We start from the raw sequence: 22750 nt of genomic DNA on the forward strand, positions 1-22750 counted from the left end.
GCCGAAGTATAAGTTCAGGAGTAACAAGATGAGGAAACTTCAACCCCGCACTCTACAAATGCTCCGTCGCCCAGGAACGATACCAGTCAAGACAAGAGGCATTGGCAACACTGGCTCCAATCTTGATATTCAAGCCACACAGAATCTGCTTCACGGCGTTTTCCACCTTTTTGCCATTGGAAGTCACCGGAATCTCCGGGCAGGCATCCACTATTCCGGGGACATGGCGAGGGCTAAGCTCCTTGCGGATTGTTGCTTGGATCCGTGCTACTAGGTCCGAAGAGATGGAAGCAGATGATTCAGTAGGCGAAGCCAGTTTCACAAACAACACAACGGTTTCATCTGTATCAATTCCCTCACGTCTTCTTCCCACACAGAGGGAATCCTCAACCTCGTCCGCAAAATGCTTAAGAAGGACGTTGTATATTTCTGCACTTCCGAATCTGACACCGGCAGGTTTCAGGACACCGTCACTCCGGCCCAGCATGGTCACGCCCCCGGTGCGCGGATTCAGGCGCACAAAATCTCCGTGATGCCATATTGACGGTCCAAAAACGTCGAAATAGCTTTTGCGGTATTTTTCGGCTCCGACAGGACCGGGAGGCCAGAACATCACCGGTTGCGCAGGGAAAGGCTTCGTGCAAACAAGGTCACCGGGTTCGTCGGAGGCGCTTATATCATTGCCAGCGTAGTCATATACGGAGACAGCCATTGCGAGGCAACGGCACTGGATCTCGCCTTTGCAGACAGGAAGAATGGGGCAACTACCACAGAACAACGATAGGATATCGGTACCTCCGGTGATCGAGCCTAGCATAATATCGGGATGGATGGAGGAGTAGATATACTCGAATGTGGATGGGGCGAGAGGAGAACCAGTGCTGAAGATTGCCCTCAGGGATTTCAGGGTTACCGGGCGATGCGGGTGCATCCTGGGATTGAGAGACGCTTGTTCTAGGACAGACAGATATTTTGCTGACGTTCCGAAGTGGGTGATTTGCAACTCATCGATCAGTCGTGGCATAGCCATCTCTCCATTTCCCCCTTCCGCATCGAAAGGTCGGAACGGGGAGCCGTCATAAAGAACGATGGTAGCGCCACTGGCAAGTGCCGAAACCAGCCAGTGCCACATCATCCAAGTGACTGTCGTGAAATAGAACACACGATCTCCCGGGCGTATATCGCAGTGAAGCACGTGCTCCTTCCTATGCTGCAACAACGTCCCGAGAGAGCCGTGCACGATGGGTTTCGGTGCCCCCGTGGTACCGGACGAATATAAAATGTAGACTGGATGGTCGGGAGGAAGACTGGTAAACTCGAGAGGGGCGGAAGGATCGCGAGCCGAGGAAAGAAAAGCGTCATAAGTAGACACTGTCGCCTGCGTCCGAGGAACGTCCTCAAGATTGAATTCATGAGACTTGACGGTCTCGAATATCACCAACATCTGCAGCTTTGGAAGCTCGGGAATGATCTGCTGGATTTTGGCATTTGTCCCGTGCACTTTGCCGTTATATAGAGACGCATTGTCAGCGAACAAGACTTTGGGCTCTATCTGGCCCAAACGCTCCAATACAGCATGGACGCCCGTGTCAGGAGACACGCCTGTCCAAAAAGCTCCAATGGAAGTGGTCGCTAGCATTGCAATGACCGTGTTCGCATGATTTCCCAAGAACCCCGCGACTCGATCCCCGGGTTGCAGACCAGCCTCCTTTAGTGAATTGGCGCATCGCTGCACACGATCCCGCAATTCTTTCCACGAGATAGTTTCCCGATCAGCCTCGGTAGCGGCGATGATCGCGATGGCATTTTCGTCGGGTGATGAGGCTGGGTAGAGTAGATTCTCGGCGAAATTGAGGGTGCTGCCGGCGAAGAAGTTAGGCCTGGGAAAGAGAAGTTGGTCCGAATCCAGCACCTGCAGGGACATTAGATGAATCCTTGACCGAATAATGCAACCACGACCCGAATGCCCCTCTGTCGGGACTACTCACTACATTATACTGATTGTGAGCTTTGAGAGCAGTATAATGCCACACATGCTCCCAGAACTTGGCAGGCTCGGACACGCTCCACTGCCACAGGTCGTCGTAGCTGGTCAGCGACGTTCCGTAGGTTTGGTTGGACTTTTGGATGAAGTCATAGATTTGAGTGGTATGCGGAGCGGAGTGGCGCCACAGTTCCTTTGAACTGGGAGAAGTGTCAATGAATGGCATGGTCGCGATGTTTGTTTCTTTCTGATAGTCGATCAATTTGCCCCCGGTAAATAAGGGATTGTGGGGAGGACACGGCCCGAAATATATACTTCCGTTGTCAGTGACCGCGGCCGAGGCAACGTGGTTGACCTTCAGAGAATACTTGAATAAAAAGAAGCAAACCAGACTAATGAGGGCCCGAATTGCAGGTCCCGAGGCGATTTTAGATTTGAACTATCAACTAGTCAGCGCGGTAGTCAGCGAGTTTTCCGAATCTGGAGCGGAAATTTCCGAGATTGTTGGGACTTGGGAACTGGGGAATCAGCTTGAACGGTAGGACACTGGTAGGATTTGGGCTCGGAGGCAAGGGCGGGCATCACGGCCTGAGGCATTGAGGCATCAAGGCATCAAGCCCAGGGGTAAGGTACCTTGCAGGAGGGTCCAGGGGTGGTAATCTTACCGTTCTGTAACCATCTCAAGGCTGATCAGCCGCTAAATACCACGGACACGCGGGAGGTGGATACCACATCATACCATTAGAAATTAAAATACCGCATGGGTCGCCTTTGCTCCACTTCTTTTTCTGGTCTTTTTTTCTCTCTTTTCTTCCATGTCACGATCCGGATCCGGGCTCGATTTCATTCGAACATTATTTTCTTCCTTTTTTTTTTTTCCTTTCTCCTTTCACCTCAATTGCTGCTTCAAACGCAGGCTGTATCCTTCACTTCTCTACCATCGAGGTTCGCTCGTCGGTACGCGACCCATTCGTTCATTGCAGGGCTCAGTGCCCTCCCCAACGTCCCTCCACGTGCCGGGCAAATTACCAGGACCAATCCCGGCTTTCTCGGAGTCCCTCCTGTGTCTCCCTCTCGCTCTCGCTCCCTCGTCCGTTCGTCTCCCCATTATTGCCTTCCCCTTCGCTACTTCCTTCCCTCCTTTCTTTCTCCCCCCCCCCCCCCACCCTCGCCTTGTTTTTATTGTTCTTCTTCACTTTATATTTATCTGTACGCGGTGTTTATCGCTCGGCTTATTTGTTTTCTGGTCCACATGTTCATCGGAATTGATTGAACTGACCCGTTGTCTGCGCCTCGTTCAGTTTGACGTTGATCTGGCACCATTGCGAAGAGATCCGACACAGTAACGGAACTCGCTCTTTTGGTGTGTTGGAGAACATAAAAAAGGCCTCCTTCGTGCTCTCTCGAATAGTTCCTGCTATTCCTGTCCTTCCGAAAATCCAGCCGCCTCGCTCTGTCTATCACGTCGGTGTCGCGCGACCTTGATCCTTCTTCCCTGTTCGGCCGGTTATCTTGCGATGCCTCGTCGATCTGCCAATTCTTCTACCAACGACCCCTCCACCTCGCCGTCCTTTTCTTCCGTCTCTGGAAAGGGCGGTATCGCCATCAAAGCGCCTTCCAAACCAAACCGCTTGACCCAATTCTTCTCGACCTCGCCCAAGTCGAAAGTTGAGTTGACGCCTGCCCAAGCGGCTTTGCAAACAACCGGTGGGAATACTGCTGCGCCTCCCATCAGCTCGGCGTCTCTCTCGTTGCCGACTATTTCTCTCTCGACTGCGACCGCAGATAATCCCAACATGGACGAACCGCCGACCACCCTCTTCCAGCCTCCCTCGCCGGAGGAGGCTCGCCGCCTGGCGAAGCAGCACGCTCAGTTCGGTCCGATCGGACATCCGAGCCACCGGTACTCGAGCCAACATCCCGGCGGGGACTTCCCCGAGCCCATCATGGACGAACCTCCCTATTACTACCTTCTTACCACCTACATCAGTTATCTAATCCTAATTGCATTTGGACACGTTCGCGACTTCTTTGGAAAACGCTTCCGCGAAGAAAACTACCGTCACCTGAAGCCTCGGAATGGATACGGTGCGCTGAACAGTGATTTTGACAATTTCTACGTTCGCCGGCTGAAGCTACGTATCAATGATTGCTTTGAGCGCCCGGTCACCGGCGTTCCCGGAAGATACATCACCTTGATCGATCGCGCCACCGATGACCATAACAAGAATTTCCACTTCACCGGAACCACCACCGACACGCTCAACCTCAGCTCGTACAATTACCTGGGATTTGCTCAATCGGAAGGCCCGTGTGCCAACGATGCCGAAGAGGCCGTTAGAAAATATGGCATCGTTGCACCCAGTACCCGTGCCGAAGCCGGAACGCAAGATCTTCACAACGAGCTCGAGGATTTGATCGCTAGATTTGTCGGCAAAGAAGCTTCCATGGTGTTCTCCATGGGTTTCGGTACCAATGCCAATGTCTTCCCGGCCTTGGTGAGCAAGGGCTGTCTCATCATTTCCGATGAGCTGAACCACGCATCTATTCGATTTGGGGCTCGTCTTTCCGGAGCATCCATCGGCATGTTCAAGCACAATGACATGAAAGACCTGGAGAACAAGCTTCGGGAGGCCATCAGTCAAGGACAGCCGCGTACCCACCGCCCCTGGAAGAATATCTTGGTCGTTGTTGAGGGTCTCTACTCTATGGAAGGGTCCATGTGCAACTTGCCTGGCTTGATTGCCTTGAAACGGCGTTACAAATTCCACCTGTTTGTCGACGAGGCGCACTCTATCGGAGCCATTGGACCCCGTGGACGCGGCGTCTGTGACTATTTTGGCATCGACACCAGCGAAGTTGATATTCTCATGGGCACCCTCACCAAATCTTTTGGTGCCAACGGAGGCTACATTGCAGCCGACAAGGCGATGATTGATACTCTCCGTTCAACCAACTCCGGAGTTGTGTATGGCGAGTCCCCCTCCCCTGCGGTTCTGGCCCAAATTTCGTCCGCACTTCGCATCATCAATGGAGAGATCGTGCCAGGTCAGGGTGAGGAGCGTCTGCAGCGTTTGGCTTTCAACTCTCGGTATCTTCGTCTTGGGTTGAAACGTCTCGGATTCATTGTTTACGGGCACGACGATTCTCCCATCATTCCGGTTCTGCTTTTCAACCCTGCCAAGATGCCCGCTTTCTCCCACGAGATGCTGAAGCGGAAGATCTCTGTCGTCGTGGTGGGTTATCCTGCCACGCCTTTGGTCTCGTCTCGCGCCCGTTTCTGCGTTTCAGCAGCACACACCAAGGAAGATCTGGATCGCATTCTCACGGCATGTGACGAAATCGGAAATGTTCTGCAGCTGAAGTTCTCAACGGGCGTCGCTGGTGGCGCTTTGCCCTCCAGTGAGGGCTCGGCACCGCCGCCAGAGATGGAGAAAGAATGGCATCGCCAACAGATTGCGACTGTGCACCCTCCCCGATGGCAGATTGAGGATGTCATCCGGCGCGGTGTGCAGGATGTCAAGGCTCCACTGTATTAGGGCCTACTTCATCTGGTGCTTGTATGTACCTGTGTTTGGAAGGACATTCGCATTTACATCACCCCCCAAAGGACTCGGTTGATGCTGGTCATGCCGCGTCGCATATTCATTCCATATCTTCGCCATTTATGTATCTTTTTGACGATCAGATTCTGATTGTTCTGTGGGTCCCTTTACTGCCTTTGTTTCTATTCCATTTCACCGGTGCAGTGAGAGGGTTTCCCAGGGTTCAAACAATCATGAACCATTGAACATGCAATACATGCCTTTCGAGCGAACTTTGACTTGGTTGGCTTTCCTTCTCATCCCGAAGCTCGCCGATCTCTCTTGGTCTTTTACCACTAGATTTCAGTCGTGCTCCGTCTTTACCCTTTCTTTTCTTCATATTCAGCCCCTGCCCTTCACTGTTACTTTATAGACACATATTGCTGGCTATTCTACCCCACCAAGTGCTGGAGGGCTGCGATTAGAGCCAGTCTCTTATTGTTTAAACCAAAAGTCTCGGGGCTGTGTTTATTTTTTTTTTCTTGTTTCTCTTTCTCTTTTTGATATTGTATCCTAATGAATGAGTCTGATGAAAGTGTGGAAATGGAACGGGACTCGACATCTGATGGCACATAGGGTTGTCAGAGCTGCATTCAAGCGTTTATAATTAATTTAGATGATTTGTTAATATTGACCTTTGATTTTCCTTTCCCATTCAGTTAGTGTCATTATCCAATGATGAAGTTGGGTGTATTTTCTAATATTCAACCATGACGACAAGCTTAATTTGTCTGCTAAATGCATGAATCTATTTAAGGAGATATGAATCTATAAGTATGAATAAAACATCCCGGTTCGACCGACACCCACGACTCAGAAGAAACCATTTCTCCCCTAAACTGAGATGAAACCGCACGGCCTATGTATTCATGTAACGGGCCGAAAGATAGAAACACATGAAAACGAGTATGAAAAACCAAAAAGCCGAAGACAGAAAGTCACAGCCAGTGAGATTACAGCGAACGCCGAGCTATGTATGTGTGCGCATGAGGTATAGTATATGTATGTATCGAGACACGAAAACCTTGATGCAAATTGCCACTTGTCTGGTGGATTTGAGATGGTTTATCTCGATCTCTAAGTAAAGAGATGCCACTCTCTTCCAAACAAGTAGGAATAACCAAAACCAATCATAAAACAGAAAAGAGAACAGTATATGTATAGTAAACCGAAAACGTCAGAGGCTTAGAATGAGGCCTCAGTGGGTGAGAGTCATTACGTCATGAGATAGTCATTCCTCTGCTAAGTGCAGAGACAGAGGCAAAAACAAATGCATAAAGCAGGTTAAACAGTGCCGTATCTTTCACGGTCTTCGTCTAGAAGAGCTCGTCTTTCGTGAGGAGTGGCGCCGTTGCCATGATGGATCTCGCGCGAAGGGGAGACGGAGGGGATCCAGCCCCTCATCCATCCACGGACGCGTGTCCAGTGACTGCGGCCGCGCTTGGGGTCTTCAACTTCCATGATGGATTCTCCGTCATTGGAGCCGTACATGAGAAATTGTACTCCCATGAACCCATCAAGACCAAGAACCCCGAACGCTCCAAGGAAGAAGGGAATGGCTCGGCCTACCCATTCGAGGCGGTCATTGCCGTCGGCGTCCGCCCATCCGCCACCTCCATAAGCAGGAAAGTCATACCAGGCGTTCGGGTTGGTCAGGAGAGAAGCGGAGTAAAAGAGGTTTCCGCCAAAGGCGGCCATGAAGAGGAGAGGAGACAGGCCGGACGTGCTCTTCCGGCAGTAGTTCTTGTATAGCTGGGGCGGCCGGGAACCGAGATAAAGGACCGTCGACATCCAGGAAACGATGCGTCCGATGAGTTCAAGGTCAATCTGATTGGATGACGGCTCGGTTGCCGGTTCCGTCGGAGCTGCATTTGCTAGCACAGCACATAGCATAGATGCCAGTAATATGGTGCGAGTTGAGCTCGTTGGGAGACTACGGCCACTACCAGCACGAGTCACCGATCGACGGGAAGAGCTCATTTTCTCGTTGGAGTAGGAAGGTGACTGGCCGCCCGTCAACCCAGATGCCTTCAAGTCCTTCAGATCTTTAATGTCTGTCGGGCGTGCTGGCGCTGATGGAAGTGCACTGGCATTCGTACTGTCTTCGGAGAAGGAGACCCCATCTAAGACACTGCCGGATCCGTCATCATGATGCGAGTATGACAGCTCACCGTAATCATCTCCCCGCTGTTTATAATGTGTATACCAGAAGTACTGGAACACCAGAGTCACGTCGACCAGCACGTAGTACCCGGCAACGATGACTTGCCAGCCCGCTTGGCGAGTAAGCAAGGCGCCCACGAGGTTGCTGGCATCACCGAGACACCATTCCACGAGGAAGAACAAAGACAGGCCGGACGTTGATTGCAATTGGAAATTCTTGTAGATCTGAGGCAGCTGGGCAAATAGCCACGAGATAATACTCAATGTCCCAAGGATCGACGATATAAGCGCCAAGGGCGTCGGAAGGCATATATGCAGGTGCGAAGAAAGGGCGGCCAGGAATGGCGATGACGGCTCACAATGTTGCGGAAGAGCGGTCTGAACGATCTGGTCTAACAAAGGAGGCGGCATCTTTCTCGGGATATTGTTTGAATGGCAGTCTTCGATAGGAGGAGGCAAGCGGAGGGTGTTTATATGGTTATAGAAAGCAGGACGAACACGTCGGGGAGCGGCTGATTGGTGATACTTAGACGGAAGTCTACTCCATACAACGCCGAGGGAAACTCTCTAGAGAATGGCGAGGAAGGAAGGCTATAAGAAGAAAGTCTAAAAGAAATCAGAGCAAGGAAGGAGAAAACGCGGACTATAAGAACGAAATCAAGGAAATAAGAAGACGAAGAGCGAGCCAGGAAGAGAGAGGGAGGGAGGGAGGAAGGAGTCACACCCCATGAAATCGGGTCACGAGAGCCATCCTCAGGATCGCCCGATAAGTCATCTGGGGCTGATAAGCAGTTCCTCCCTATCCGCCCCGTCTGATTGGCTCCGAGGCGTTCCCCGCTCCGATTGCCGGCGGATCGACGTCTATCGGTCACGTGCACCAGGTCCTGCCTGAAAGACTCGAGTTTCACATCGATTTGGACGTACCTGCATCCCTCCTTGTCATCCGTCATGCCCTTCAATTCTTGATCATTGAATCTAGGTCCACTTTCATCATCCTAGATTGTGTCCAGTATCAAGAATCCTTGGGTCCATGTTGCGGAACCAGTCTTTGATGGATATCTTACTACCTATCACATACCACTTTCCTGGTTAGTATGGGTAGCCAATCATCTAGGGGGTTTTGCCAGGCATTCCCCCTTTTCACTCCCTGCATCAGGCGGCGACACCAGAGTGGCATTTCCGAGGAACGCGTGGTTACTCAAATAATAGGGATCGTGGCTTTGTGGCACAATTGCTATTGGCACTTTGCCAAACTTAGGCGGGCCAAACAGGTCAGAGAGTAAGCTGTGTTTGCCAGAAAATCTAATCACACGATACGGAGTACGGACTATGATGACTACCAATACATCGTGATGTCACATTAAGTCCCTGTTTGCAACTACGGCCACTCGATCACAGCCGGGATGTATCCCACTAGCCCAGTTCATGCTCGATAGAAAACCAGTTTGCCTTGCTAGTGGTGAGGCACTTCGCACCTTACATAGTTGGTTGATTGTCCAATCTGATCAACCTCATAAACAGCAATCCAGCAGATTTGAGCCCCCTGATCCCTGTCCAGATTCTGTCACATCTGCAATTCGACATGATTCCACTAGGCCAATAGTCCAACAAGTTCTGCCGACTTGGAGATCCATTCGTCTTCCCTGGCGTCATCCAACGTGAAATAGACCGCCTTTTGGGGCGCAGACATCCATTCTTCTTTGTTCGTGGCGTTCCATAATTGGTCATTCGCGGGTATTGGGAACTGTAGATCGATCGCAGCGAGGCCTCCGCTTGATGTTTCGGCCACTGTGTCACCTGCAAGACAAAGCCCTGTTTCTCGCCTGCTCAGCATCTTGTGGACTTTGTAAAGGGTCAGGTTAAATCTTTTTGTCTCCTCGATGTCAACCCAGGCAATTTCAACCATCGACCCTGGAAGATGCTGAGCAAGGATGTTTGGATAGTAGAACATGCCTAGTCGCTTGCAACTCCTTACAAGGGAGTCTAGGAGTTGGCTATCAGCAGGGGGGAGAGCAATCTTTAGGTCAAACCCCACGGAGGAACCGCCTTGATGCATTATGGCGAACATAACGTGCAATAGGATCGCCTGGTACGTGGGGATTGGCCAGGAACAGGTGCTGCCGGCGTCTTCTGCAATGGAAGCATCCCATACTTCCTACATCCCAGGTTGTTAGTGAACGCGCACCTCAACTGGCATGAATAGCACCCACTTACTCTTTGTTGGTGGATGGCCAAGTCCAGCGTCCTGTGGAGGTCGAGCGCGGCGCGCTGGGCACTCTGCTCTCCGCTCGCCCACAGGCCGATGACCATCATTGACTGCGTGAGTAAAGGCATCTCTTTGGATACACTGAAAGACACACGATGAACAAATGGCCAATGGGGATGGAACCTTTCAAAATAGAGATCGACGAAGTGTCGATCCCTCCTCTCGGGCCGGAGAGATGTGGCGTGCGACGGCTCCGGTACTCTGTCAGTCAAGTGGCGGAGCGATTCTTGGAAATTCGTTCTCTGTGGGTCGTCAAAGGAACAGAGAGTTTTACGGCGAATGCACTCGCGACATGGCTGCCCACCTTCACAGCGAGACTTCAGGCCCCGGCATTGCGAACAGGCACGCCTTATCTGAGAAGGCAGTTTGTCGGCCTCATGAGCCCGCCTCATGTGTCGGCGAAGGGTATCACTTGATGCAGGAACTCGACGTTAGAAACTCAGTTCAACGGCAGATAGGGGTAGTCAACAATTACTTGCGCCCAAATGTCCGATTGCAGACTGGACATTCGAAAGACTGGGACTGATTGTGTTGCGTCCGATGACGTATGAGATGTTCCTTGCGACGATAACTTGCGTTGCATCCCGGGAAGGAACAATTGAATGTCTCTGTCGATGTGATACGGCGACTTCTGGTATCCATAACATCAACATGAACTACTACACCGTATGCAAGTAGTGCAGCGGTGGGAGACTGCGGTGGGAGATCGCGGCGGGTGGATCCAGTGGGAGGGTCCGGTGGGATGTTCCGATGGTGAGTAAAATGGAACCATGAATTGGATTGGAATCCTATGGATCACTGATTATGAATTGTTGATTAGTTCGTTGATACAGATCACGACATCTGGGATATCCACTAACCTTACTAATAATGCTTATTGCTCCTTGTTAATATTAATCAGAGCCCTAAGGTGTGATGCAGGCAGCGCAAGGGTATAAATAACCAGAAGTCGCAGCAGTACTTGATGGGGATACAGACATTGTCTTCTCATACAATATTTTGCTAGAACAACATCCTTGCCTCTTCAATTCAATCATGGCTCCCACAATCCTCATCGTCGGCGCAACCGGCAACACCGGCCGAAGCGTCGTGGAAACGCTACCAAAGCTGCTCGAATCCAGCAACACTTTATCTGACCACCGGGTCATTGCTCTCACCCGTTCTCTGGATGGTCCAGTAGCGCGCGAATTTACCAAATTGCCCGGCGTGGAGGTGATTGAGCAGAACTGGGTTGAAATCACCGCTGACTGGCTGCGCGAGCACAACGTCACCAGAGCGTTCATCGCACCACACAACAATCCAAACCAATTCGCAGAAGAATCCACCTTCCATCAAGCCGCCCTGAAAGCCGGCGTCAAGTACGTCGTGCGCATCTCGACCACCGCCGCGAACGTCCGCCCGGACTGCGACGCCTACTATCCCCGTTCCCACTGGGCCATCGAGGCTCTTCTGGACTCGCCGCAATTCAGCGCCTTGCAGTGGACCTCCCTTCAGCCCAACGTCTTCTCCCAAATTTGGCTCTCCTCCGCTGCTGGGCTGATCAAACAGTTCCGCAATACCGGAAAGCAGGACACGTTGAAGTTATTGGCCGCGGAAGATGCTCCCACCGGAATAATTGATCCCGCGGATATCGGCATCTTTGCGGCTCATCTCCTGGTCCAGGATGATACTGCTGCGCACAACAAGGCCAGATACGTGCTGAACGGGCCGGAAGATCTCACTGGGCTTCAAATTGTGGAGTTGGTTGAGAAGCACATCGGAACACGGGTCGAGGATGTTATTTTCAGGGACATGTCGATTATCGATCCGTACGTTGAATTCCGGCTCGCTGGAACCAAGGAGTCCAAGAACGTGGTGTCCTCTATCAGACACTCTGTGAAGCCGGCCTGGGAGGGACAGTGCTCGGCTTCTACTACTAGTAAGGAAGTACTGGAGCTTGCTGCGCCAAAGCGTACTCCTGCTGAGGTGTTGGAGGATATGTTGAAGGAGTAAAGAGTTGTTGTTTTGTTCAACCGTGACTCAAGGTTAATTGACTTACTGGTTTGAAGTTTATCTCAGATAGAAATAGAATGCAGTTTATGGTATAACTGCTATCATGAGTACGCGAAGCACAAGATAGCAGTAATCTGGATATAGGTAGTCTTGCATGTATTCTGGTATTAAACAAGACGCAAGCGGACATCGTCATATAAACGCAGGCATATCTGAACGGTGAACTCGAAAGTCACAACAAAGCCCAAATCAAAAACAATTGAAAGCAAAAATCAAAAACCATCTAAATCGTAAAATCATAAGTGTGAAAACAAGTCAGTCAGTCATCAAGTCATTATCATAACCCATCCACCATCATTCAAATTAGTCCCCACCCTGTCAACCCGAACCCAACATCCCTCACCACCCATCACTCCCCCCATGACTATGACTACTATGTCTCGACCGACTCCGATGTCTCCGATGTCCATGATACCCATCACCATGATGGTGATGATGGTGGTGATGATGATGATGTCCATGTCCATGGCTCCCGCTATGGCTATGGCTACTATGGCTACTATGGCTGTGACTGCCATGCGAATGAGAATGCCGATGTCTCCGTCTCCTGCGTCGACCATCATGCGAATGATGCGACGAGTGCGCATCGTCGTCACCATCACCATCACCACCACTCTCGCTCATTTTATCGCCGAGGTAATTGCCTAATAAGGCCCCGCCCACGGCGCCTAGAAATCCGTGGCTTTTCTTGTGACCGAGGTAGTAGCCCGTTGCGCCGCCGAGTAATGCGCCGGGGAGGTTGCGTTCGCTTTCATCGGCCTCGTTGGGGGCGGCGCTGCGGTCTGCGTCTTCGGACTTGTTGTTGGGATCTGGGGTTGTCGAGTTGGGGTCGGAGGGGTGCTGGTCGCTATTGATTGTGTTTTGGAGTTAGTTGGAGAAGTAATGCGTCGATTGGGCGCCTGTCGAAGCTAACGCTAGACAATACTGACAAACAATACTACATAGAGCGAGAACGAGGGAAAGGTGAAAACATACTAATAATCCGCATTACTTCCCCTCTGAAGAAGACCCCCCGGCGGCGGCGGGAACTCCGCCGACACGGGGCTCAGATACTCCGTTGGCTGAGGCATCGGGGGAGGCGGGACGACCGGCGGAGGAAAGGACCTAGGGACGGCGCTGTTCTGCGACAGATCGTACTGCGAGCCGTACTGTTGGTGATTATTGTACTCGTAGGGTGGGTACCCGGGACCCTCGTGCTGCGCGTAGGGCTGCTGCTGGGGATCGTAGTCGTACGGCGGGTTCTGGTAGACGCTGTCCGGGGGTGCGTAGTATGCGGCGGTTCCGCCGGCGGGGACTCCTGGGGCTGGAGCTGCCGGGTATGGAGGCTGTTGGAGGTATGGGTCGGACATGGTGAAGGTGAACGAGGGGTGAGGATGTGGGGAGGGGTGAAGAGAAGAGAGAGTGGGTTTTATAGTCGGGAGATGAAGCGGTTGATCGACTTGTCTAATGACTCGCTGCATGACTTGCCAGGGAGCAGCAGCTGACCAGCCCGCACGACAACCCCTCGATTACATCAGACTTTCATCTTCTTGTCCTTCTGGTATTGGCACGAATTTGATTGAATCATGGATTTCTTGGTAGGTTTCTTTCAGGTTAAGATACTATGTGAGAAACAGATAAAATTCACACGAACTCAAGATGTCTCCATGGTATGAAGAAAGAAAAGAATCCAATAGAAAGGGGTGAAAAAGAGAAGAGAAACTATTGAACACGACTGCAAGTATATGTGACAAGGGGGGTATACAGGAGTGTATATCTGACCGGGAGATATGAACTGAAACAAGAGAGCAGAAAACTGTTCGCAATGCCTCGATGCGAACCGTTGCGCGAGACCTGAAACAAGAGACTTTCAGGAGCCCACCAAGACAGTTTTGACTTGCAGAAACATATGCGAGACTTGAGAACTGCGGTTGCAACTCGGGCAGAATGAAAGAAAAGAAAAAGAAAAGGAAAGAAAAAATAATGCAGGCAAGAAAAGCGAATGAATCAAATGGTGTCATGTATGAAATCATAAGCACAGAGGATAAGAGCCAAAAGGGTTTATCCTTTGGTCCATCCAATGTCATGCGTCCAGCACATCGTTAGCTCCTGGCCAATATAAAATTTCTGAGTCAATTCCAACCGCTATTGTACGATGTCGAGGGGGAAGAGTCTGCTATATACCGAAGGAGTCAGGCCCCCAAGAGGCGCTGTTTCACTTGCTGGCCGGGATTTGCCCTCTCCGACCCACCCATTCAGAAAGCAGCGAGTCCAACTGGGCACCCATTTCCTTCAGTCTCTTGCTCTCGTCTTTGAATAGACTACCGGTAATTGGGTGGTCGGGGCCGGCGGGGGGAACATTCGTGTTATCATGGACAATATAAAACAGATCGCGGATATCGTTGTCGTCATCCAAGTATGAGCGCAAGCTGGCGTCACTCCAGGTTGGGGTTCCGACAGACACCGTCTCAAAAGCTGGCGACGAAGGTGCATCGATCGATTTACTGCTGCGGAGGTTGGAGGTGGGAGATAATGGCGGGGATACTGGGGAGAAAGATTGCCCACCAGGAGAAGAAAGATCCGTCGTCAATCCGGGGGCGTGAGGCGAGGCTTGAGCATCCAATGGCGAGACAGCCACTGGAGATTCCATTCGCTGGTCTCGATAAGCCATACTCTGAGTGGGCGGGAATCTCTGCGGCGGAGAGGCCACGGAATGGGTCACCTCTTGTCGCCCTCCGTAGGGCTCAATCGGTGACTCCACGACATCGTTCGTGCTAATTTGAGTAGGGCTAGGCTTCTTGATAGGACTGGACGAGCCGATGGGTGAAGAAAGGCTGCGAACGTCTGGTTGAAAAGCCTTCGAGACGGGAGATTGCGGGGAGTCTTCTTCGGGCGCAACTTGTCGAATTGTTTGATCTGCTTTGGGTTTTTGTATGAGCGGTGCTCCTTTTAGGCTTTCAACGGGCTCTTGCGCCACCGAATTTTGGGGTGAATCCTGTTTTGTGGGCGAGGTAACCGCTGGTGGTTGTTTCTGAAGCTTACTCGACTGTCTTTGGACGACTAGAGGTTTGGGAGTTCGAGACTCTGGCGAGGACACGGACTCCGACGATGTCTTCGGCTGGGGCGAGGTCCGAGACAGCTCGCTAGAAGTCTTTTCGGCCTCTTCACCGTCATCCTCGCCTGTCCTGGTCTTCTTATCTTTTCGTTTGAATAAACCGCTAAGCATCCCGGGCTTCTTGTCTTTGCGTTTTTTGTCGTCTTTGGCTTTGTCGTATGCGCTGAGCGCTTTGTCGATGGCTTCCATGCTTCCACGGCTCTTTGATTGAGGACAAATATCAGCACACGAGGTCCCCAGTTCGTTGAGACACAGACTGTTCTTACCTCCTTTGCCTCAGTCGGCGATCCAGCGTTGTTGTTAACCTCGTCGCGCAGGAGATTGGGCGTAAGCGATATCTTCTTTGTCTCGACGGAGTCGTCTTTGAAGAATGAATCGGTGTTCCGTACGGTTCCGTTCCTTGATCGACTGACATTATTGTCATCTGAAAGCGGTTAGATATTTCGCAAAGCGCAGCAGAAACAAAAGGATAATCCTTACGTTCAACATCGAGTAACTCCTGACTAGGACGTTGTTTCTCCGGGCTGACTCGTTCGGGGTCTTGTATCTCATGGTCATCTTCGGTGTCGTCCGATTCTTTGTCCCGTTGCGACTTGGTCCTAAGAGGCTCAACCACAATATCTTCGGTGTGACCGTCTTGCAAGTCCTCCCCGTCCTCACGCGCCAGATCCTCGTCGTTGAATGATGCACCATCGTCTAGTTCATCGTCGGTGGAGAATTCAATATCAGATGCTTCGATGTAGGTCGGGCTGGTGAAAGTAACGGTCTTAGCGTTTCTGCGGCGCATGGCTTTTTTAAGCGGATTCTTCGATTTTTCCGAATTGTCTCCTAGCATTGTAGCGGAAAGCTGTTCCAATTAGACCTATGAATTGGATAAAAAAGGAAGAGAGACATACATCAACGTTTCGATGCTTATTCAATCTGGCGAGTCGTTCGGTTGGGGTTTCGATATGCTCGGCAGGTAGATATCCTTTTGGTCGTCAGTGACCTCAATTTGCTTTTAGTGAGAGGATTCCTCTTACCAATGCTGCCATCTTTAACGATTCGGACCAGCCACCAGTAGCTATTACTGTCATCCAGCAGAACCATTGTGTCCCCCTTTGCCGCGTTGGCTTGGCCATCCACCGTTGCGACGAAATTATGGAGCGCATAAACGAACTCGAAGTTGATATCCTCTGCAATGGATTAGCTTTGGCTATTCAAGAGCTCGTGAACCACCGCAAGGTTTCCCGTGTCGCTAGACACGCATGGAGTCGAGAAACCAGAACCTAACGAGCAGGGGCGAAATCAAGGTGTTACGCACCATCGTCAATTGACGGGGAGCTCGAGATCTTGTCCATCATATCATCATCCATAAGATCATCGCTCTCCCCATCTGCTAAATCATCTTCCATATCACCCCGATGTCCGTCTAGATCGTCCTCGTCGTCGTCATCATCATCGTATATGTCGATGCCGTCGGGATGGTCGTCAAGCGGTCTTCCATCAGCGCCAGGGCCGTGCCTCATCTCTGATTGCGCATCCTGGTCGGCATGACGAAGGGTTTGTTCCTGGTGGGGAGCTAAGCCGGCCTGGGTGTCAGGGTGCTTAGAATGGTCTTTCGCCGAGGGAGCGTTTTGGTCTTGGAGGTCCATCGTATCTATCGGGTGCACATTAGCGCCAGAGAATCCATATCAATCCCCAAAGTGTATACGTACCAGCTCGTATCATCCCGGGCCGAGTCATGTTGAAGGTACCGGATTATCGGCTCCGGTCGGACTGTTCAAAAGGGTGTGGAATGCCGCGACAGATAATCAGATCGTACAGGGAGCAGACAAACGGCGTCAAGAAAATAAAACGAGCGGAATATCGCGCGGGCTCTCAAGCGCGATTGGTACGGAGACACCAAACAAAGGAAGGTAAAGCCACGGGCGGCGACGGCGGGGGGCACATCCAATGATCGTGTTAGGGGGGAAAAAGATAGGTGGATTGGCCAGGGCAAGGCCACCAGACGAAGGAGAAATACTGCCAGAGCAATTTCACAAAATTAGAACGGAAAGAAAAACAAAGAGTCCAGAGGGGAAAGGAGAAGGGTAGAGCTCGACGACCATAACACAGCGAGAACGAGTTCCCCAGACTTCTGAGACATCCAAAAAAAGGAGGTCTCCAGAGAGTCTCCAAAACAAGCGCCCCTTGCGCGCGTCTGTGCAGGCCATTCCTAAAACGACTCGTGCCTGAGCCGGCGGGTAACTGTCCCCGGTGCCGCTAACCCCACAAGGGACTAGCGCCACGTGTCTAGTCACTTAGGGCTCAGGGTAGAGGGTTGAGGGCCCGTGGATCAGGTGACGCGGTGGGTCGGCTCCGTCATTCGCCGCCGCGCGATACCCGGAGTGGCAAGGCGGCATCATGGTGACTCCATTCTGCATGTGCCTAATTGTCCATTAGTCAGTGGTGACGCCGATCTGCTCTTCCCCGCCCGCTGGTCTTCCGATCCTTTACCTTTGGCTGCCTCCGGATTCTCCCGATATGCCCTCCTCTGCCCATTTCCTCAGACGATTTTTCTTTTCTTCCTCTATCCACATCGCCTCTGATCCACCGTGAACCAAACTCTTTTTGCTTACCACCCAACGTTCACCCTAAATAATTCTGTTCTCTTGACCTTCATCATTATCTTTGTCCTCTATCCGCCTCTTACGGCCGTCAAACGGCCCTCTCATCACTCCTAGTCACTACCACCCTCTTACCACCACACCACTGCTACCACCATCATCAACCTCATCATACCACCCCCCTTCAACCCCCGCTTCATCCATGTTTATGCGTCAGCCTAGCGACCTCACATTGAGATCGTAAACTTCTCTTTGCCACCTTTCACTGAGTACTTCGTGTGCTCTTTGTGAGGGCATGGCTCGTCCAGAGAGGAACAGCGCCTTGGCAGGGTTGAAGATTGAGACGTCGTTTGAGAATCGACATCGATGGTTAAACGAAAATGGAGGCAGGAGAGCGTCGGGCGATAGAGATGGCATCGAGGGCGACCGTACAAGCATCTTTCACGATTATCACGCACCCCGTTGCGGTACTGATGAAGACAACAGTGAAATGAAGGGTCTACATTCAGCGACACCCCCCATCTCGGTACCCCGACAAGATGTGGAGCGTCCGGAGGAGGAAGACGATTGCGACTTTCCACATAAACCTGACGATATCCCCGCGTCACCTCTTGACAGTTTCATTCAAAATCGCCGCCCCTCGGTCAGTTTTGACCCTACCGTTACGCTTGACTCTGGCCGGCCGCGGGCGCTAGAGGAGCCCCTGGCAAGATCGGATTCAAGGACTCGCGCTCAACGATTCCAGGCGAAGGGCTCGAGCCTGAAAAACGCACTGTCTCCCGACGATCATGAAATTCACGGTCCCAGACCGATGGGAATCAATGCTTCTCTTCGACGGTACCAGAATCAGCGAGGCTTTGGTGCTCGAGACAGTCTACCAACTAGTCCCGAGGACGACCTACGTATGACCTCAGAGATTGACCATCCGACCTCCTTAACGTCCGTTTCGACTGCGTCACCCGTCACCGAAGAGCTACGCACTCCTCCCGAAGGCTCGCGAGGGGCATTGCCATCACCCATTTGCATGACATCGCCCATGCAGGCGTTTACGTCCCCCGACGATCGCAATTCCTGGTCAGGCAGTGTCATAACCCCCTTTGGAAGCAAGGTCAGGGGACCCCGTGCTCGCCATAGCTCTCGCCGGTCTACTGCCTCCAGTGGCAAATCCCCGGCTAGTATGTTCCTTTCCATGTGGGGAAATACTGAAGAGCCCGCACCTCAACCAGACGACGAGGGTCAGATGGTCGGAACCGACTATGTACTCGGAAAACAGATTGGGTTTGGAGGGTTTAGCACCGTGAAAGAGGCCTACAAAGTTGATGAGAGTGGCGGAACTAAGCGACTAGCTGTGAAAGTTGTTCGGAAACAGATCTCTGGCAAATCCGAGAAGGAAAACGACGAAGTGCAAGCAGAGTTCGACCACGAAGTTCGAGTATGGCGATATCTCAGCCACCCAAACGTCCTGACGCTGGATGCCGTCTACGAAACCGACTATGCTACCTTCTGCTTCACCAAGCTAGCTATCGGCGGCACACTTTTTGACCTCGTTCGTCAGAATCGGCAAGGTCTGAACTTGAACCTCGCAAAGAAGTATACCTACCAGCTTGCATGTGCTCTTCGGTATTTACATGAGGACGCTCGGGTAGTCCATCGAGATATCAAGCTCGAGAATTGCCTATTGGACCCCATCGAGTTGCCGGATGGCACAAAGGCATCCAACCTCGTTCTTTGTGACTTTGGAATGGCAGAGTGGATGACAACGGACAACGGGGGCGAATCTCCCGATCCCTACGACAACGTGGCAGACCGACCGCCTCCCAAAACAATAGGTCCCGCCGGCTCCAGCACTAGCGTTGCTGGTAGCTTGGAATACGCTTCTCCCGAGCTGCTTCTCTCCACTGATGGTGTCATGGAACCCTCGGTAGATATCTGGGCGTTCGGCGTGATTGTTTACGCTACCATCGTCGGCTCTCGGCCTTTCCAAGATCCCTTCATGCCTCGAGTCCAAACACGCATCATCAATGGCACTTGGGATAAAGAGAGTGTGTTAAATGCCGAAAAGGACCCTCAAAGTCGTCAAGATAGAGAAGCCGCTCTTGAGCTGATCACCGGCTGCTTAGAAATGGACGTCGAGAAGCGCTGGACAGTCCGGGATGTCCTATGTTCACGCTGGATGCGGGACTTTGCGGATCCTATGAACGACGCTGCGGCCGAAGCAGCTTGGAAGTTATAAACGATTGCACCTAAAATGCTTCTCTTTTCTTTTCTTTTTTGGTTTGTTCGTGTTATATTGACTCACGGTATAACTACCTCTTACGGGTGAATTTTTGAGACCCAAAAACTGGTCCAACGGTGATCACGACTGGCGCTATTACTACGATATGGATCAGCGCCCGGTGTTCGGAATTATTGGTCATCTATGATACCCTTTCTTTTGTCCTTGTTTTTCTTTGCTTTATTGCTGGTCCATTGCTTTTCATTATTATGGACATGGGTTTGATAAAGATTTGGGCGTTTCGTTTTTCATTTCGGGGTTTTCGATGTTTGTTTTGTTTTGTTTTGCAAGGATAACGAGCGAATTTGCGTGAAACGACCTGCTTTATACGACTATTACTACAGCGTGGCGTTTATTTTGGGGTCTTTAGGTGTTTTGCTATTACTTTTTTTTTTTCTTTCTTTCTTTTCTTCTTACTACATGTATCTATATACTTCTAAGCCCTCAAGGGCTATATGGCGTTTCCGGGCTGGCTGTATCTATACATTTCTGTGTAGACCAGCGGATACGTTCATATTATACCAAGCAGTCTATCTACCTAGCTATTTATTTGCTTATTTATCAATGCTCTCTGAATCAGTTCGAGTCCGACTTTGAGGGTCTAGCTATGTAGGCGACCTTCTATATCTATCACTTCTATTACTTCTGTCTACTTGTGAGCCTGGCAGTTTCCATCAGCTGTTCTCAAAGTAGGTTGGTTCCATTCATTCCTGTGATCTACGAAGTTGCAAAAGATAATTCACTAAAATGCAACTACTTATCGTTTCCTTGATTATCCGGACATAATATAGCAAACATCAGAGAATCCCAAAGTCTTGCTGTAGTAACAAAATACTGCTGAAGAGGACAGATACAGAAAGAAGGCTTATATGATATCGCAAAAAATCACTCATTCATGTACTAGAAACCTAAACAAAACAATATTTATACACGTAGTTCTTTCCCACAGCGGAAACAACCCCCTCTCTATCAGACAAGCAAGAAGAAGGGAAATTCGGTAGATGGGCAGGCGCCGGAAGACGAGAATCCCAACAAAATCTCTCTCTCTCTCTCCCAAGTCCCCTGCTACAATTACCAAACCCGATTAGCAGGCAGCACCTTCTCCTTCTTAACACCCGCCGAAGACTTCCGCTCCGCAGGCGACCGGAAGAACAAACTGGGTCCCTCCATCGGCTTCAGCAAATGGCTCAGATACCCCCGGTGCGCGGGGTCACGGTAATACTCGATATCGCGACGCTTGGTCGGGTCAGGCAGTCGGTACCGGAAGCCCATCTCCTTCATGATCTTCGACTCGGTCAGCTTGTCTTCGGCCGCGAGGCCCTCGGCCTCGTTGAGTCCCTCGGCGCCGGACTCGGCCGTCCACGCCATCGACACGAACGGGTGCATTTCGCGGCGCATGATGCGGGCGATCGCGGTGCGGGTGTAGAACCGGGCTGTCACGGAGCCGCCGGCGGCTTCGACGGCGGAGATGGCGGACGCGGAGGCGCGCGAGACGACGAGGTGGATGGGTTGTTTGAGGACGGGGGCGGAGGGGGAGGACGAGGTGGAGGTCGGGTTCGGGGTGTTGGTGTTGGCGGAGGAGGCGGTGGTAGACTCGGTCGCGGGGGTGATGGTGCCGCTGCTGAGCACTTTCACGCCTTCCTTGGGCTGGTGGATGCACCGCGATTGAGCCAGTTCGCGGATCGTGATGGGCCGCGCGGGATCGATTCGGCCTTGGTCGATCCATTGCTGGATACGCTCGAGGTTGACAGTTGCGAGGTCGAGGGAGTGGCTGTTGTCATGAAAAGTCAATGTCAGCAAGATGTTGTTCTCCCAGGAATTGGAATTAATTGGTCTGTCGGTTATGGTCTCTTCATTCAGACCACCAACCACAACCCAATTGCAATCCAATCGACCAATTCCAACCAAAAAAAAACCAGCAGATATGGGCATAGGAAACATACACATTATTAAACCCCCGTTCACCATGCACCACGATCTCAGGCGTCTGACCACCCGCAAACCCGGCGGGCACTTTACCATGCTGCTTCTGACCCTTATGACCACGTCCGGAGGTCTTACCCTTACCGGAAGCAGGGCCACGACCTCTTCTAATCCTCTTGTTATAGGCGCCCGGGTTATCGGAGAGCGAGGCCAGGATGTGAGCGTTGCGGCTTTGTTGCTGCTGGAATTGAGGGAGGAGGAACGACAGCGGAGAGGCCGCCGCCGCCGCGGTGGGCTTCGAAAGAGCTGCTGCCCCCTGCCATTGCAGCAGGGACAGGATCTGAGGCCTGGGAGGCATGTTGGTGGGCGAGTCCTGTGTGGAAAAGGGTCGGGGAGACGGCGGACTGCGCTGGACGGGCTCGAGTTACGGGGACAGGATCTTTTCGGGTTGTTTGGCGCTGGATGCTCGGGCGGAGGAATGTCGGGCCGGAGGAGCAGTTTCGATGCCTGAGGCGCATAACGCCCAAGTCTCACCGCTTTAATGTCTGGCAGAAAGTTTGCGCTGTTTGCGATAGTTGCAAATGGGGCAAACTCGTAAAAGCGGTGAGCCAACTTAGAGGCATGACCTTCGTGCTTGACAAGTCTCTAGCATCGTGACAATTTGAAATGCTACTCCTACAGGATTTAATGTCATCAGAAAACGCCATTCCAGCGCAGACTCTCAGGTCATGCAAATCTCATTGTTTATGCCAGTGCCATCCACGCTCCTAGAAGCGGCACTCAACACCTAAACATGCCAATGCAAGTATAAGATGGACAGA

At 51.6% G+C, this 22750-nt stretch overlaps 10 protein-coding genes across 10 annotated transcripts; 4 read left to right on the forward strand and 6 right to left on the reverse strand.

Moving 5' to 3' along the window:
- Nucleotides 1–52: 52 nt before the first annotated feature.
- On the reverse strand, nucleotides 53–2210 carry LDX57_003813 (acetoacetate--CoA ligase family protein; the record flags this gene model as incomplete). Its single annotated transcript, XM_046085467.1, has 2 exons — nucleotides 53–1912; nucleotides 1989–2210. The coding sequence occupies 2 exons, from the start codon at nucleotides 2208–2210 to the stop codon at nucleotides 53–55; spliced, it is 2082 nt and encodes a 693-aa protein (XP_045941430.1).
- A 585-nt stretch (nucleotides 2211–2795) lies between these two features.
- On the forward strand, nucleotides 2796–6038 carry lcb2 (putative serine palmitoyltransferase 2). The gene has a single exon (XM_046085468.1). It carries the CDS (start codon nucleotides 3502–3504, stop codon nucleotides 5521–5523), a length of 2022 nt encoding a protein of 673 aa, XP_045941431.1. The 5' UTR covers nucleotides 2796–3501; the 3' UTR covers nucleotides 5524–6038.
- An 814-nt stretch (nucleotides 6039–6852) lies between these two features.
- LDX57_003815 (uncharacterized protein) lies at nucleotides 6853–8142 on the reverse strand (the record flags this gene model as incomplete). The annotated part of the gene is made up of 1 exon (XM_046085469.1): nucleotides 6853–8142. The coding sequence occupies one exon, from the start codon at nucleotides 8140–8142 to the stop codon at nucleotides 6853–6855; it is 1290 nt and encodes a 429-aa protein (XP_045941432.1).
- A 1180-nt stretch (nucleotides 8143–9322) lies between these two features.
- Nucleotides 9323–10044, reverse strand: LDX57_003816 (uncharacterized protein; the record flags this gene model as incomplete). The annotated part of the gene is made up of 2 exons (XM_046085470.1): nucleotides 9323–9886; nucleotides 9946–10044. The coding sequence occupies 2 exons, from the start codon at nucleotides 10042–10044 to the stop codon at nucleotides 9323–9325; spliced, it is 663 nt and encodes a 220-aa protein (XP_045941433.1).
- A 988-nt stretch (nucleotides 10045–11032) lies between these two features.
- Nucleotides 11033–11989, forward strand: LDX57_003817 (NmrA-like family protein; the record flags this gene model as incomplete). Its single annotated transcript, XM_046085471.1, has 1 exon — nucleotides 11033–11989. One exon carries the CDS (start codon nucleotides 11033–11035, stop codon nucleotides 11987–11989), a length of 957 nt encoding a protein of 318 aa, XP_045941434.1.
- Nucleotides 11990–12472: 483 nt separating this feature from the next.
- Nucleotides 12473–12697, forward strand: LDX57_003818 (uncharacterized protein; the record flags this gene model as incomplete). The annotated part of the gene is made up of 1 exon (XM_046085472.1): nucleotides 12473–12697. One exon carries the CDS (start codon nucleotides 12473–12475, stop codon nucleotides 12695–12697), a length of 225 nt encoding a protein of 74 aa, XP_045941435.1.
- Nucleotides 12698–13023: 326 nt separating this feature from the next.
- Nucleotides 13024–13398, reverse strand: LDX57_003819 (uncharacterized protein; the record flags this gene model as incomplete). The annotated part of the gene is made up of 1 exon (XM_046085473.1): nucleotides 13024–13398. One exon carries the CDS (start codon nucleotides 13396–13398, stop codon nucleotides 13024–13026), a length of 375 nt encoding a protein of 124 aa, XP_045941436.1.
- An 845-nt stretch (nucleotides 13399–14243) lies between these two features.
- On the reverse strand, nucleotides 14244–17267 carry BUD14 (protein phosphatase regulator; the record flags this gene model as incomplete). The annotated part of the gene is made up of 7 exons (XM_046085474.1): nucleotides 16841–17267; nucleotides 16447–16782; nucleotides 16166–16318; nucleotides 16040–16113; nucleotides 15624–15990; nucleotides 15410–15567; nucleotides 14244–15344 (listed from the first exon to the last, which is right to left on the reverse strand). The coding sequence occupies exons 1-7, from the start codon at nucleotides 16866–16868 to the stop codon at nucleotides 14244–14246; spliced, it is 2217 nt and encodes a 738-aa protein (XP_045941437.1). The 5' UTR covers nucleotides 16869–17267.
- A 759-nt stretch (nucleotides 17268–18026) lies between these two features.
- LDX57_003821 (serine/threonine-protein kinase) lies at nucleotides 18027–19964 on the forward strand (the record flags this gene model as incomplete). The annotated part of the gene is made up of 1 exon (XM_046085475.1): nucleotides 18027–19964. One exon carries the CDS (start codon nucleotides 18027–18029, stop codon nucleotides 19962–19964), a length of 1938 nt encoding a protein of 645 aa, XP_045941438.1.
- Nucleotides 19965–21077: 1113 nt separating this feature from the next.
- On the reverse strand, nucleotides 21078–22287 carry MRPL10 (mitochondrial 54S ribosomal protein uL15m; the record flags this gene model as incomplete). The annotated part of the gene is made up of 2 exons (XM_046085476.1): nucleotides 21078–21777; nucleotides 21950–22287. The coding sequence occupies 2 exons, from the start codon at nucleotides 22285–22287 to the stop codon at nucleotides 21078–21080; spliced, it is 1038 nt and encodes a 345-aa protein (XP_045941439.1).
- Nucleotides 22288–22750: the final 463 nt, after the last annotated feature.

This window comes from Aspergillus melleus, assembly GCF_016097325.1.
Source record: "Aspergillus melleus strain CBS 546.65 chromosome Unknown contig2, whole genome shotgun sequence".
Classification (NCBI taxonomy): Eukaryota; Fungi; Ascomycota; class Eurotiomycetes; order Eurotiales; family Aspergillaceae; genus Aspergillus; species Aspergillus melleus.

Excerpts from the sequence above, each read along its gene's own strand:
- lcb2 (XM_046085468.1), top strand. The coding sequence starts at position 3,502 with ATGCCTCGTCGATCTGCCAATTCTTCTACCAACGACCCCTCCACCTCG.